Source organism: Glycine max, chromosome 17, assembly GCF_000004515.6.
Source record: "Glycine max cultivar Williams 82 chromosome 17, Glycine_max_v4.0, whole genome shotgun sequence".
In the NCBI taxonomy this organism is placed as follows: Eukaryota; Viridiplantae; Streptophyta; class Magnoliopsida; order Fabales; family Fabaceae; genus Glycine; species Glycine max.
The window spans coordinates 3,903,465-3,919,933 of record NC_038253.2 but is presented as its reverse complement, the minus strand read 5'-3'; the positions used below and the strand labels follow the sequence as shown (position 1 = coordinate 3,919,933).

Genomic DNA, 16,469 nt, shown 5'->3' with positions numbered 1-16,469 from the left:
TAATCAATCCTTTTTCTTAATCATGAAATTTTTAATAATAAATAGAAAGAATATGACAGAGATTGTACTGTTAACACTTCTCAACACGATAATCTATCAATGTCATTCTTTACAATCAACGTCCAGATCCTAGGGTATGGCACTTGAACAACCCGAACTTTTTTATCCTCTGCCATTTTTGAACAATTCTTTCTTCCAGAAAAAAAGAGTTTAAAACTAGCATAAGTGAGGATTAGAGAAAGAGATGTCAAAGAAAATTAAAGCAAGAGATATCAAAGAAAATTGATGCTGAACAGGAAATAGTTATAACAGACTTTTGTTGTGCCATATATGCCAAGTTGGCTGGCTGATATCTGAGTGAAGCGTTGAAACATGGGTTTTAATTTTTAAGCGGGACTCATATATTTTAACAATTTTTTTTAGAATAAGGGTACCTGTACTCTTGATTGCTATAAAAAAATTATCATTTTTAAATAACATCATCCTTCTTCTTTTTTACAGAATAACATCATCCTTCTTCTTTTTTACAGAATAACATCATCCTTCTTAATTCTTATTTCATTTGTTTCTCTTTTTTTTCTGTCACTCTTGTTTTGAAAAATTATTAAAATAATATTTGTTTTGAATTAAAAATAAAATAAAGAGGAAAAATAGAATAGAAAAGTATATTATAAGGATAAATAAAATAAGAGGGAAATAAATGAAGTTTTTAACTTAATTGGATAGTGAGAAAAATGAAATTAAAAAAATATTTCTACATTAATTAGTTCAAAACAATAAATTTTTGCTTCATTATATTATTTTTTTTTTCATTATAAAAACTTACTCATTTTTTTATAAGCTAAGAAATATTGAAAACTCTTCATTTTCCTATCATTCCGCACGAATTTTTTTTTTTTTTTGGGGGGGGGGGGGGTCTCTTACAAGTCTCAAAAGAAAAACCTTCCTTCTTTCTAATTTCTTTTCTCAAACAAATAATAAAAATTTAGTATTTCTATTTTATTTCTCCTTTCTATTTCTTTCCACTGATTTCCCCTGAAATAAACAATGGGTATATGTCGAATGGCTTCTTAGAATCACTTACCCGTGTATAGGAAACGTAACTCAAGCGTGTAACACTTGTTTCTCTTCCCATTTCCTAGACTCATGCATCAAAAGCACGGTGCATTTCTCTAAATATCGAGTAATCATCAATCTATGGTTCTAACTAAAACTCGTCTCTTCAGTGCAACCCTTAGTTATCCGCGGGAGAAAAAAATGGCGAAAAATTATAAGCAAATTTTAAACTTGCATGGAAACTATTACACGAGTATTCAACTAATCATGATCCTAACTCAAATATGTCAAACACCATTACACCAGGTAGCTCCTCGTGCAAAAAGATCACGCATTAAATTAGACATTCAAGCTTTCTATATAAAGAATCAATAAAAGATAACATTAAAGAAAATAGGAATCAACTGAGATTCCGATATCACACACTGTCTCAGCGTGCATTAGTATGAAAACATGAACCCAACCCACTCACTAAGAACATACGTAAAGTATAGCGCGCACACTACATGTACATATATATAAATATAGCTTATGTAAATAATAATTATTCTACATATCATTTTGTCAAATTCGATCAGGCCCCCAAAATGTAGGTGCCCTACAGTATAGGAAAAGGGTAAGCACAAATTGTCTGCGCATCTTCCAAGTTCTGGAAACCACAACCCAACCAAAATTGTTCAATGATATACCTTGACGTGGTGCAGCATGTTTCAGTAGGAAGCATCTTCTCACAGTGTGCTTTTGCGGACTGCTACTTCAAAGGGCAGAAACTGTTTGAATCCTTAGTTAGCCAATTAGTAACATCGAAATAATTTAATGCCAGCCAATCACCTCGCCCCAATATCTGGCAGCAGTATTAAAACAACAAGTAAGCAAAGAGCAACAGAGGACATCGCTAGCAGTAGTGCTAAAGGGGATGACAATAATCAATCGCAACAATAGATGGATGACGTTTGAGAATAACATAAGAAAGACATCGTAAATGCAGAGCACAGTGAAAAAGAAAAAGACAAAAAACTAATATTAAAGAAAGAACAAGAAGAAAACTTTCACGTCTGAAAATCCTTAACTTAATATTATTCATACAATTGAGTAAGCAAAATCTTAAACCATCCATCCTAGTTTTAAAACACAGCATGAAGAAAAAAAAATTACCATTTGCATTTTGGGATGATCTGTCTTCCTTTTGCTCTGGGGCATGCTGTTCAAGAAACTGCTGAATTGTTCTCCAGTACTGATCACCACCAGCCAGCCAAGTATCCATATGCATGCCAGTAGGAAAATCCACAAAGAGACACTGATTATTACGAGCAGCTGCCTTAGCATATAGCATTTGCATATGTGATGGGGGGACCATCTCATCTTGCAATCCAGATAGAAAAAGGATAGGTTGTTTGATCTGCAATTAAATGTTCATAGAAGGTGATGCACAACCACATGAATCCCGCCAGACATACACAAGCAATACCCAGAGACAGAGAGATCTTAAAACTTTAAAATTAACACCCTTCTTAAAGACAAATGATTAAGCCCCATCGTCAACTATCCAAGTATTAACTGTGAAAAAACAAATCATTATGCCCAAGTGACATAATTGTAATAGGTGGAAAAATAGAAGGCAAAACTTAAATTTTCAGCATCCCTCACCTGGCCAACAACATCAATAGTACTCCATGGAGAACGTACAAGAAAATTGAGTACTTTAGGACCATTTGTAGAGCTTCCTCCAATAAACCACTTCAAAAAAGGTAACAAAACTCCAGCCATATCCAATATAGACGTGAATGTATTTTCAAGTATCAGTGCAGCAACCTAAAACAGAAAGCAAGCCAATGAGGAATGTAGATTAAAGGTGCACAAACAAAATTTGCTGAGAATAACAAGATGGAGATGCCTGGCTAAATTTCTAAATAGAAGATTGCAACAGTCTTTCTTTAGGCCAGTAACTTAAAATTAGTTGCAAAATTATTTTTTCATAAAAAAATGTCTGAAGAAGAAAGCTATTAACATGTTGCAGGGCAAAGCCTCTGCCTGAAATCTCACTTAAATTAATTATTAAATACACACCAAAGCAATAAAAGTGAAAATCTTCATACATGAACATAAAAAATCTTAAGTTATTTTGAAAGGAAAAAAAAAGGTTTAGTGACCATTTTCACAGCTCTTCAATTTCATTCAACAACTTTTTGAGTGCATAACAAAAACAACTGAAGCTAAATGTTTATTGAAAAAACAAAATTGAAAAAGATATTTCTCCAAACACTGTCAAAAACTGGCTACAAAGACAGTTTTAAGGAATCTTATTCATGCTTAAAGGAAGTAAAATGTGTCTTGATAAATATTCCATAACAACTAAAGGATAGGGTTCCTAAATTATTTCACAACAAATAGCAATAAACATTACCTTACTATATATGTAAACTAAAATATTCCTGCTCCTATAAACCTATTCAAGGAAATTACTTATAGGACCACTTGAAAAGCAATACTATAACATGAATTAGCCATCCTATTTGTAACATGCATTTTTTTTTTCTTGGTGTGTGTGTACCAGGGGAAGAGCAATGAAATTGACTCAATCATCTAAAACAAGTTTGAGTCAACAAATTCAATATTCTTTTCTCACATAATGTTTGATAAATGATAATCATTAAATGAGCAATGAATCTATCTACTTTGACTACATAGTTATGGAGCAAGTGACGGCTATCCTTTTCAAGTGGTCCTATAAGTAATTTCCTTGAATAGGTTGCAAGTGGTCCTATATAGTAAGCAAATCTAAGTAATTTCCTTGAATAAGTAACTTAGTGTGTATTTTACCTTGTGAATCTAGCGAGCTACTCACTCTGGACTCATATATAAGCAAAAAAATTGTTTTGTCTTGGACTCAAATATAAGCAAATCTAACTAATTTCACCCCTATTTAATGACATCATTCCTAAAACTCCCTTCACTTAATTGTAACTCTATTTTCAAGGATTCTATTTTATTTATGATATCAAGTTGCAATGAAGGTCATTTTAGGAATAATCTTACTTTTTACTTGAAATTAGTAAAATTAAATGATTTTAACTAACTTTCTGAAACAATGTGAAAATAGTTATTTTTGCTTATATATGACTCCAAAGGGAGTATAATACATAGTAATACATATAGTATTAGCAGTCTAAAGAAACATTTATCGGCAAAAACTGAAATCTAGCAAGCTATAATCCACAGTAACAACTGAATCAAAAACTCATTAAATGTTTGCCAAGAAAAAACATGAACATTAAAATATATAGTTTCCAAGGGGGATACCTTGTCGGGGTTATTTTTTGTTAGTACAGCTCCAACTGCACCCCCAAGTGATCGTCCAAACACAACTATTCTAGATGTGTCAATATCAGACCTTTGGGAAAGATGATCCAATGCAGCCTGGGCACAAGGAGGTAATAAAATTGCAATTTTTTAGCAAAAAGTTTGACGACCAAAATAAGGGAATTACTATTAATCAAAAAGCATACCTGAGCATCCTTAGTTATTCCATGTTGAGAAGGATAGCCGTCACTTGCTCCATAACTATGTAGTTGAATTATACATTAGTACTAACTCAGTCAGGTGACATGTGCATTTTAAAGGCGTGAATCTGCAGACAGAGCTACAAGGAAAAATCATGATTAAGGAGCCAAGGCTGATACATACCCTCGGTAAGAAAGCATGAAAACATTGCAATGTAACTGCTGCAACATTATTCGAACCATTTCAAGACGATGAGCAATATCTAAAAGTCAGCAGTCAAGGCCTTTAAAAGCAGATTGAACCTACTCAAGCAAAAATATGTGAACTAATAATGATCACAACTTATGCGTAATATCTACAATCAGGATACTTCCAGCATTTTCTTGAAAAAACAAAATGGTTGGACCTGGAAATGGAACATGAGAAAGAAGAACTGCATTAGTACGACATCAGAGCACAGAAAAACACTGAATACAAAGAGCATATGTCAAAGTGCAGGTTCATCCATAGCAACATTGGCTATTCTAAAATGAGGGTTGCATTAAAAAAAAAAAGTGCACTTACACTTACACACAGAGTAGAAAATCAGCAGTAGAGATTGTAAATTTGTAACAACTTTACTTCAGAATTGCTATGCATGTACTTGATTTTTATTTGGGACATAACTTAGATGTAGTTCTTTAGGTGCTTTTGGTATAGTCCTCTAATCAGAATTGGAGTTTAACCCACACAATAAAGGTTCACATTAAAGGTCAACATATACAAGAACACCAAAAGTATCTATAGAACAGTATCTAAGTTTGGTCCTTTTTATTAAAATATCATCTGTTGTGTTTTTAAATCAATAGTTGTATCCATACTTATTCCTCTAAAGTGCACTAATTCACTTGAGAGGAGCCAAATCCTAGCGTTTAAAGTTTAAACCACTGTGTTCCGCTTATCATCCTCATAATCTGTCCTCTCTTTCACTAAAACAATGCTGGTAGGTATCAAGACATCAATTGGATCAGCATCGAACTAAAAACGATTTAATTCAATTCACAAGCAGCATAAAGCATCGTGTCTCACACAAATCATAGGAAATAATACCCTAATTTTCTTGACGATCTATATTTCTCCCCTGCCATGCCAGCTACTTTTTAATCAGTTCAAATTCACCTCAAGTAACAGTAACAGAAAAGTTCATGGTACAAGATGAAAGGAATAAAAGGAAATCTAGGAGAAGAGAAGGAAGAGGACCTCGGCAATTAGGGAAGAGCTTGATGAACCAAGCGTGAAGGCGAACACCATCGTCGGATTGGAGCCAGACGTCCTCGTAGGTGAGTCTGAGGCGGGAGGGGTTGATGGCGTAGGACTTGGTGAGACCAGGCAAGACAGGAACGTAGACCAGCTTCTCCTGAAACGCCACCAGCAATGCCATCCCCGCCACCACCAACCCTCCCACGCCGTACAGCAAGATGTTCACATACGAAACCATTCTCTCTCTTTGATCTTTCTTCTCTTGGCCTTCCCGATTTTAATAAGTCACTGACACTGCCCTGCCCGGATTGATTGGGATTTGCTTTCAAAATATTGGGGCCGCTTTCTCGGGAAACACAGACCCAATCGCATGCCCATGGATTTTGTATTTATATCATACCATCACCATACATCCATACAATGCCATTACTTTTACTTTTACCCCAGACCATGTCAATATGTCATCATCATGTGGCTGTGTATTTTATGGGATGGTTCCTCTCTCTCTCTCTCTTTGACCTTTTCCTTCTAGCATAATATAATGTCTCGTTTTTTCTTCTTTTTTTTTTTTAACACTTAAAAGTTAAAATCAGCGTTAGTTTTTTTTTTCACGTTGAATTTTTTGTTAAGTATAAATTAAATTAATATTAAATTATACGGGTACATTTTATGACGCTAAACTACACTGTACTTGCTATGGTAAATTAAACAATTATTTATTATATATACTAACATTTAATTAATTGAACTTGCATTTAATGGATCCAACTAATACTTTCAAAAAACGTTACTACAACTATAAAATCATTTATTTTATCAAGGAATTTAACTCAAACAATTTAATTTAGTTGGCTAAATAAGATCCATAAATTATTGTAAATTTTTTAATATTATTTTCGATTTTCACTATAAAAAAAAAAGTGTGTTTGCTTTATGTTAATATCTCTTTTTAAGACATGTTGAAAATCAATCTCAATTTCATGATGATGGCGGGCAGACGGACATGAAAAATTCTAAAATATCTTTCACCGTGAGAGATGAATCGTGTAATGGTGACCAATTTTCGTTTCCAACCCACTTAGAATATTATTTTATTTTATTGATGTACTTAGAATACTAATTTAAATAAGTGTCAATACAATTTTCTCGTCTGGTATCCTATACACATCTAAGTCGTCCAATATGATATCAATATGTTTTATAAACCACAAACATCTCCCATAACGGAGACAAATTAGTCTTTCCCATGCTAATCGTCACCCACTTTCATAGGTTATCCCCATGAAATTAAAGAAACATGAGAGCAAACGATAAGACACATCAAATGTGTGTCAAATCGAAGAATTACTCCATTTTTCTCTGTTTCATTTCTCTTTCGTCTATTTTCATTTCTTATACTTTCTTTCTTTTTTATTCATCTATACCAAACACTAGCATAGTGTTTTTGTACGGTAATACCAAATTAAACGTTGTGTTTACTTCATCCAGATACCTGTTGATGTCAGTGATGTGCAAACTTTCATTTTCTTCACTCCATTTTTGTTCTATAGGCGTTGGAGATGGGGTTGGGCAAAGCAAGGACCATGCACGGACAGATAAAAAAAGTTAAATTTTCAAGCACAAACTTTCTGGTCCAGTTCAACAATAGAAACAAGAGCAACTTCAAAAACCATGGGAAAGCAGTTCCAAAAGACAACATTTCTGTAGCACATGAAAGACAGAAAGTAAAGTGACTAAGCCAAGGATGATTTGCCAGAGCAGTGAAGTTGATTTTGATTGGTTCCACCTCTCATCGGCCAACTGAAGTACATTGGAGAGCTCCAGCACCAAAGGTGAGTCCCCCACTGCATTGCGATGATCCAGCCATGTTGGGGAAATTGACACTGTTACTGGACATACTAGTTAAGGCAGAGATGGCTGTGAATGTGATAGATGCATTTTCACCGGTGCTTGAGGGATGATTTTCTGCCTCTGATGCATCTTTCTTTTGATAGGCATCAGTGACTAGTTCTGCATTAGACTGTGGCAGCTGTTTGGCGCTAAGAAAGCGTCCCCCAGATCCCCTAACCCTGTTCAATGCGTGGCGGTGCCGAGACTCGTGAAGATATGGCTGCAATCAATTACAAAAGGAGGCAAATCAGATTCAAGAAAGCAGGCTCTACAGCTTTGCCATATGACTAAATGTAATAATAACATTTCACAGAATAATGCAACATGTAGTTGTAATTCTACTGTATCACGGTTCATTTCCAACTTCAATATTCAGAGTGATTCCTCCAATACTCCCTTGCAATTATAAGTAATGCTTCTAGACTGTACATATAATTTAGCTGTATAGGCTATATTCTAAATTTAATTATCTATCCAAACGAGGAAGAAAAAGAAATACTCTATAATGCCTCCATATCTATTGGGTGCATTTTTTTCTCCCATAACATAGCTCAAATAACTTAAAATTATATAGTTTATAAAATAAAAACAAAAAATTATATAGAAAAGGAAACTATATTTTATATTTATGCACCATAGCAGGTAAGCAGGTGAAACATACATTTACAACCAAGCCCGTCTCTTCCTCCTCACCAATATTCTTTCCAAAGACAACCCCCACCTCCCCACAGGGCCATTGAGACCATAAGGACAATAAGGCCTTTGCCTTAAGTCCCCAAGGGTTTCATTTTTAATATTTTTTTTGTCAATTTAAATTATTAACGGGTAAATTTTGTTAAGATATGATTTATTATTTGTAATTACTTTTTAATTAATAAGACTACATAATCTTAAGTTATAATGTAATGGTTATCACAAATCATTTAAGAAAAATTTTAATTTTATTTCAAAAAGAGAAAGAAAAATATTTTATATCTATTTTATCTCCTTTACCTAAAAAAAATCTATTGAAATTAGTACAAAATTTAATGAGTGAGTCTATGGTTGATATATATATATATATATATATATATATATATATATATATATATATATATATATATATAAAAGATATTTTAACGAAAAATGTTGATTATAAGATCACATATTTAGTTAAAATTTCATTTCATGTTGAAATTTTGTATGCATAGATTAATTTAAATCTTTAATTGATAATCAATTTGAAATTTGAATAATATTTAAAATATGAAATCACAATTTATTTTTAAAAAAAGTGTATTAAATTAAAATTTGACCTTAGGTCTTATAATCTCTAAACACAGCCCTGCCTCCCTATCCCCAAAAAACCACAAAAAATAACGCATGACCATACATGAATAAGGTAATCCAGTGGGATAAACAGGGTGAATCAAAATAATGTATAACTATACTTTGGGAAGCATACCTTACGACTTTTGATGAGTTTGTTTTGAGCTTCAAGCTTTGCTCGTGACTGTCGCCTTCTCAGTATACCATGGTATTGTTTGGCATTGACATAAATGGGCCCATCTTCTGCAAGATCAACTGGTAATGCAATTCTGGTGGATGCTAATCCCAGCATCTGGGGCACCATTTGTTGATTCTAATAAATTTAAAAAGACAGTGACATATTAAATTATTATTCTATTAAATGAAAGAGTACTAAAATCTCATTCAAATACGAAGACCATGCACTACAAAAATGTACTTGACAAAACTTACAATAGCCTGTGGTCCATAAGCAACTATTGAACTACCAAAATAAGGATCACCACAGGGATAAGAAGTATGAGCCTGAAATGGGATGACGATATCTAGTAAATAACTAAAACTGCAAGCAACAAATCCATAAATAGAAGCTTTACGTACCATTGGATGACTACAACCAACTTGGGAACAATTGTACATAGAATCAGTATGATTCGACAAGAATGGCTTCATTTAACCTTTCCACATAGCAAATTTCCAGATATTGACCTGACAAAGGAATAGTTTCAAGTTTGACTGGTTTCAAGGTGATGTAAGGCAAAGAACATCAAATTCCTATAAAAGAATGTGCAAATGTAATGCATGATATACAAAAGAGGAACAACAGCACGGGAAAGAACATATTTACAATCCTAAGGATAGCAACACGACATTTATTTCCAAAGGTTGGGAGAGAGGGATGAAATGTTCCTGAAATAAGATATCTATAGGATGGATCAAAGATAGCCGCCAAAAAAAGAAAAGAACATAATGTCAAATCAGCTAGTTACCTGGAATGAGAACAGAAGAATAGAGTAACCAGTTTACCACATATTTATGTTTAATAAATTCCAGTTACCAAAGAGTACTTCCACTCATTTGAATGGAAAACTCACAACTTCAAGACATGTGGGAGTAGGGATTACCAGCCCATTCTACGTATCTTTAACAATACATCAATAATCCCCTCATTTTTATCATCACGGCCACTACAAACACCTAAAATCCACAGTGGCCGTCTCCCTAATAAATTATTACACTATATACCATTGCCATAACTACATTGTTCCTAAATCTACTTAAATCACAGTTATCAATAATACTATTACAGATATGGTAGGTAATTTAGAATGTATAACAAACTATCAAAAATGGATAATTCTAAACAAAAAAGTATTTTAGGATGAAATATAGCATACCATTCCTTGAGTAGAATGTATACAGTATTGCAGCCTTAGTTCTCAAAACCTTCAATTATATCCTACAAAATGAGCATCTTATTAAGCAAACAATTAAGAAGTGCTCAAAGGACATTCTTCTTTAGTGAATCATATATAAGGAGCTACACAATGACTCGGATATATAAAGCATAGACAATTTTCCACACTTTCAATCTCCACCTCTTAAATCGAATTTAATATATTCTGTCTGGATCTCGGAAAAAAACGGTAGGAAAAAAAATAAGTCTTCAAGAAAATATAGAAGTTTGTTATGACAACAAGTTTGTGATCTCCCTTTCACATGTCTTTAAATTTTTGGTGAATTTTCACATGTCTTAAATATTTTAGAATGCAATGAGGAATACAATACGACAAAAAGAAGTCAACTCGCAGACAATGTACAATTTACAAAATATAGTTATTGAAACTTAAAAGAGTAGGGGTGTTATCGGTTCAGGACTCAGGTAACATGTGAACCTGAACCAACTAAATCCAAACAAATTGGTTTGGATTCAAGAGTTGTTTAGGGTCGAACCCAACCTGAACTGTTCAAATCCGATGACTTTTTGATCAGGTAATGGGTTTTTTATTTTTTAAACCCATGAACCAGATCATATTATTAGTATCTACAGTTTTTTAGAAAATCCAAAAACATTTAAGTTTTAAATATTAAATTTCTTTGAGTAAGCGAAATTAAAAGATGTTGTCACATTATTCCTTAAATCGAAAGATTTCTTTTAAAATAATTCTCAAAAAGTGAAAATTGACAATTATATCAGTTCAAAATTCAAAAAATCGAATGACTTCAGTGATAATATTAACTTATGTTTAGGGACTAAGACTAAATTAAGTTTAAGAACTTATTTCAAGGAATTATTTGACATTTTCTTAGTTTCAGTGAATGATGTCACAGCACCCACCACTTTCAGAGACTAAAATGATTGTATACCCGCCCAATCCAATCCAACCCAACTTGTCATTGATCGAGAATTTAACAGAAAAAAAAAAAATACAAACCCGACTCACCCCAAACCAAAACGAAGTAATGTATTTTGATCAGTTTGGATAAAGGGTCTAATAAAACATGACCCAACCTCAGTGTACACTCTAACGGAGAAGAGAGAAGCAAACGACATACATTGGGCAAGGGGCCTTTTGTTATAGAATACCATATCAGAACCAAAATCACGCAAATGCCATTCACAAGAAAATAGAATATTTTGCTATCATGGTAGGTAGCACCTCAAAACTCAAACAATCTGAGAGAGACAAACAAACCCGAAGTGGTTGCATGTTTATGAAGAAAGTCCAAAATAGTTGGATCACATTATAATCCAGAGAATACCAATGATAAAAAAACAGAACTAGTTTCCAAATATAGTGAATTAGTAACCTTAACAACATAGGGTGGGCTCAAAGTCCACATGCAAAAGGTAAAACAGCAATCTTAAAACTCACCAATAGAATCCGACAGTAAGGTTAGGAGGATGCAAGGGAAAAGGTGGCTACTGGCTACTGGAGAGTGGAGAAAAAATAAGAGAAAGAGAATGAATACCTTTGAAGCAAACAGTAATAGAATTGTGGGTTCAGTTGTGTAATGTTTCTCCCTCTAGAATGTTCTTCTTCCTCTTCTCACTCTCTAATTTTTCATTTCTATGGCTTTGTTGAAGAAGCACACAGAAAGTCCATTAAATAGTCTCTCACAACACAACACCCGCTCCTACCTTTGCTTATGTTTTCTGAGGGCCCCACTTACACCCTTCCTCAACCCTTGGGCCTTCTTCTTCAGCACTCACCTCCCCGCCGCCCTTCACTGTTCATACTTTCCTCACGCGCCCCATATTCCACGTGCTATTTCCAACTCCCTCCACGCGCTAGTAACACCCTAATATCAAACCCACTCATACCAACAACAATTCAATACACGCCACCTTCCACATAAATATAACCATATACTAGCAAATTAATATTACTGATTTTAATTCCGAAAATGTCCCACCACCTTCTTATTGTTCTCAGACCCCGTTTGTTTGAAAACAAAAATGCTGAAAAATAAACAATAAAATAACGTGTAATTCATATTTTAATTCAAAACTTTTATTTAATATTTTCTTTTTATTTATTTCACTTTACCGAGAATCATTAGTTTACCGAGAATTTTTCCCCCAGCATACATAAAATATTAATTAAATATCAAAACATATATATTTTTTCATTATTTACCAAAATATAAATGTTTATCGTAAATTTGAGTTCGAGTTGAGGGAATTCAAATTTACACTTTTTTTTCAAAAATTTTGTGAAAACCCAATTGAGAATTCAAGTCCCCTCCATCTGAATTTTCAACTTTAAATTTTTTAATTTTTATTTTTAAGAAAATTAAATTTTTAATAGATTTTAAAGTAATATAAAGACATATTTGCTACACTACATCTTTTAAATTATAATTAATTTTGTTATTTTCGTGTTTTAATTGTATTTGTTAGTACGTTCTTACATTCTTGTTTTATTATGTATGTTTTTCATTTTAATTGTTAAAGTGTTTTAATTCTCCAGTATTATATAATTAAGATATAATAATTATTTATTTACTCTGTTTTTTTTATCAATTTAATTTTTTAAAATTATTTCCCCTTTTCTAATTTATTTTTAAGATTATTAATTAATTTTCTCATTTTTTAATTAATATACATAAGAAGAAAAAAAATTTCAACGAAACAAAAATTAAACTTAAGATAAATTTACAACATGTTCAAATGTCTTAAGTTTGTAATTTATTTAAATACCTACATGATAACTAAAAAATTGTATCATAATATTCTCTAATTTTATTAATTTTCTTTATTTATATTATTTTTAAATCTATTAAAAAATTAATTTTTCTTTAAAAAAAATCAGGTTGAGCATCCGAATTCTCAATGGGTTTTCTTAAACAGGTAAAAATATCCTTTTAACCTGAATTTATTTTATGAACAGTACATATGTATATTTTGATAAATAATAGACAGATATGTATGTTTTGATATTTAATTAATTTTTTATATATATTTCTTGTTGAAACTTGAAAGGCATGGTAATTTATTAATATATGGTGGATCAAGCTTATCTTAAAAAGGACAAAGAAATGTTATATTAGTCCGATCAAGTCTATCCTCATACGATTCTAATGATATTTATTATTTTATTAAGTTAACATTAACGTTTGTTAACGTCGCCTATTCCACGCTTTCACTTCTCGTTGATTTTTTTGTAAAATAAATCAATTTGAATTGGTTGTGGATAAGGTTTCACTGTGTAAAAGAGAATCTATACTAAAGTTTCTATTTTTTCTTTAATAAAATGGGAAAGAAAGATTAAGTGCAGAAATGTCGGTAGAATGGAATTAAATAATTTAGACCAACAACGTACGAGCAAAATACCATGCAAGGTTGCCAATCATTTTCATTTTCCTTTTTAAATGAGCAAAAAAATTGTTATTGCAAAAGTAAAGTTAAAGTTCTTTTTTTTATAATCCAAGGATAAATACAAGAGAATCCAAAGATATAAACCACACGTATAAAGAAAAAATGAGGTAATAAAAAGGTAAAACAGGGTGGGGATAAGTGATGTGATCCTTTTCCTTACTTGATCCGGCAGGGGAAGTTGATTCTTGGTTAGCCATAGCTGGACAGAGAGTGATATCGTTGTGATGGGATGGCCAGCTAACAGAAAAGGAGGAAGAGATTTTAGATGAATTGTGATTCTTTTTGGGGAATATGATATCTTTTCTTAATTTATTACTTATGAGTTCTAAAGTTCTATCTTTTAATTTTTATCACATTATCTACTAAATTAATTTGCGTGCTTTTTATCAAAAAATAAATTAATTGCGTTGCTAGACTAATCTATTTTGAAGAAAGATAAAAGGCATATTTCTTTATCATTTTTATGAAAAGATTTTAATAGCTAAATAAATTATTTGTCTTAAATTAAGCTAAAATAAAATTCATTAAGCATAGCAATATTTTTCTGCAACAATAAATCAATATAAAAATTACCATTATCTGTATTAATGTCAACCAAATTGATGAGTCTTTGCTAAAAAAAAAATCATTTGATAAAGAAGAATATCCAAATTATGGAAGAAGGCTAGACACACGAATAATGACAACAAGAAAAATGAATCGAGTTGAATAATAGTTTTATCAATCCTTGCAATTCAAAGTTGAGGATAAAATATCAAACTTATATCAATATAGAGTTTTGTAATAAATTAAATTTTATGAAGTACTTGTTTAAATATGTTGATAAGAAACATATTCAATAACGGTTAAAATGACTTTACAATTAGAAATTAGTAAAAAGATGTCTGTTGTAGATGAGGTCGAATAGTATTGTGATTCCAAGTATTTATTATTATGTAATTTGACGTGGAGGAAAATCATTTTTTATTTACATCACAAATAGTCTCTAGTTCAAAGATTGATGTTTCAAGTTCTTAATCAGTAATCAAATATGTTAAAAAAAGGATGAAAGGATTATTCATGTCGTGCACATGAATGGATAAGTAAAATCCAATGTTTCTAGCTAGAATGAAGGCGAACAAGATGTATTTGGAAGGTATAAATTATTAAATTAGACTTGAGACCAAATTCTTACACATTTTGTTTATCACAGTACCAATGGTTTCCAACAACAAAGATAATTTATTTTGTTCCTACGAGAACCAATAAATAGTTGCAGTACATGGTGTCAAACAAGTCATACCGGTTATAAGAATATAAGAATAATCAGTAAACAACTAAACATATTTATAAGAATAATTGTCATACAATAATGAATATGTCGATGATATTAAGGAAGATGAAAAATTAGTTTCGGGTCCTTAAAAAAATATTTTTCATATTATTGGCATCAAACACAATAAGTTGTAGTATGTGGGTGAACAAACTATAGAGTTTCTGACTTATGGAATTATATATATGACCAAAGGAAGTCATTAAAAAAAATTACATGAGATATAAGATCATAATTTATTTTTTTGACTGTAAGGGATCCAATAATCAACAATCATGAGACTAATTTCTTTAAATAGAACATTAGTTTGGGGAAAATTCTTCTTTCTCCACATATTTACTCTATTCATATAGTTAGAAATCAAAATCGAATCCTGACATATATTTAAAGGACTCAAGTTAGTTGTCACGTGCGTCTTATTGTGGATGATCATAAATGCTCTGGTTATCCTTCTATTGTTTATATTTAATTTCAATTTTTTTTATATCTATTTATCGATAGATGGCAATAAATTAATGGCTAGCTATTAGTTTTAGTTAGTTTCTTTATATTATAATATTTTGTTAGTTTTTTCACTGGAAACATTTTGTTAGTTGGTTATGAACTTATGAAGCTTTTTGCCTTATGCTAGCCCATATATGACGGTATATATTTTGTATTCTACGGATCATTACAGAAGATTGATTGTGATGAAAAAATATGTCAAACACAATAACAAATTTAATAATAGAGTAACAGGTAGTAGAAATAAAATTTCCCAAAACTTGCAAGAATCTAACACTAATATTTAACACAATTTGTTTAACCTGGACAATCCCTTAATGCAAAGATAAAAATCAAAACAGACATCCATTTGATATAATAGGAACAAGAAGATGAAACCCCAAAATATAGATAATAGAATGCAAAATATTTATCTCTCTCTGAATATTTTTTTGACGATCCAACCAGACAATTTAAAGTATCACGTGTGTAGAACCTGTTGTCTAAAAATCAGTCCGATCCAACGGTGAACAAATTCGCAATTACAATCTGAAAAACACTCTATGGTGGGATGTGCAAAAATCACAATGATTTTTCCTCTTCTTTTTTCTAAATATTTTGTAACTGTTTTTCCCTCTCAAATGATTCTCTCTCTAATCTCACCCTTCTCCACTTAAATAAGTAAGACAAAATAGACCTTCTCATTTGGGTCTTTATTCAACATCAGAAGGGAGCCAAAAAACCCAAAAGATTGCTACCTCTTTTGCATTCTTCTATGTTTTCATACCCTACATGGTATCAGTGTACCATTTTGTTTCC

General features: G+C 31.8%; 2 protein-coding genes across 3 annotated transcripts; both read right to left on the bottom strand.

The window, feature by feature from the left end:
• Positions 1–1,417: 1,417 nt before the first annotated feature.
• Positions 1,418–6,378, bottom strand: LOC100780215 (alpha/beta hydrolase domain-containing protein WAV2). Its single transcript, XM_003551101.5, has 8 exons — positions 5,797–6,378; positions 4,928–4,963; positions 4,741–4,819; positions 4,563–4,617; positions 4,357–4,473; positions 2,704–2,868; positions 2,212–2,455; positions 1,418–1,900 (listed from the first exon to the last, which is right to left on the bottom strand). Exons 1-8 carry the CDS (start codon positions 6,032–6,034, stop codon positions 1,884–1,886), a joined length of 951 nt encoding a protein of 316 aa, XP_003551149.1. The 5' UTR covers positions 6,035–6,378; the 3' UTR covers positions 1,418–1,883.
• Positions 6,379–7,392: 1,014 nt separating this feature from the next.
• On the bottom strand, positions 7,393–12,310 carry NF-YA19 (nuclear transcription factor Y subunit A-19). Of its 2 annotated transcripts, none has more exons than XM_006600097.4 (6): positions 11,850–12,310; positions 10,371–10,432; positions 9,574–9,681; positions 9,427–9,498; positions 9,131–9,307; positions 7,393–7,906 (listed from the first exon to the last, which is right to left on the bottom strand). In XM_006600097.4, exons 3-6 carry the CDS (start codon positions 9,643–9,645, stop codon positions 7,586–7,588), a joined length of 642 nt encoding a protein of 213 aa, XP_006600160.1. In that variant the 5' UTR covers positions 9,646–9,681; positions 10,371–10,432; positions 11,850–12,310; the 3' UTR covers positions 7,393–7,585. The 2 variants fall into 2 exon arrangements, with proteins under 2 accessions (XP_006600160.1, NP_001240022.1); NM_001253093.3 differs by having other exon boundaries at positions 7,395–7,906; positions 11,947–12,054.
• Between the last annotated feature and the right edge of the window lie 4,159 nt (positions 12,311–16,469).

Excerpts from the sequence above, each read along its gene's own strand:
- LOC100780215 (XM_003551101.5), bottom strand. The coding sequence starts at position 6,034 with ATGGTTTCGTATGTGAACATCTTGCTGTACGGCGTGGGAGGGTTGGTG. Across the intron at positions 4,820-4,927 it reads TTTTCAAGAAAATGCTGGAA|ATATTGCTCATCGTCTTGAA; the intron begins GTATCCTGATTG and ends GCTGACTTTTAG. Across the intron at positions 2,456-2,703 it reads CTATTGATGTTGTTGGCCAG|ATCAAACAACCTATCCTTTT; the intron begins GTGAGGGATGCT and ends ATTTAATTGCAG.
- NF-YA19 (XM_006600097.4), bottom strand. The coding sequence starts at position 9,645 with ATGAAGCCATTCTTGTCGAATCATACTGATTCTATGTACAATTGTTCC. Across the intron at positions 9,308-9,426 it reads CTTATGGACCACAGGCTATT|AATCAACAAATGGTGCCCCA; the intron begins GTAAGTTTTGTC and ends TAAATTTATTAG. Across the intron at positions 7,907-9,130 it reads AACTCATCAAAAGTCGTAAG|CCATATCTTCACGAGTCTCG; the intron begins GTATGCTTCCCA and ends AATTGATTGCAG.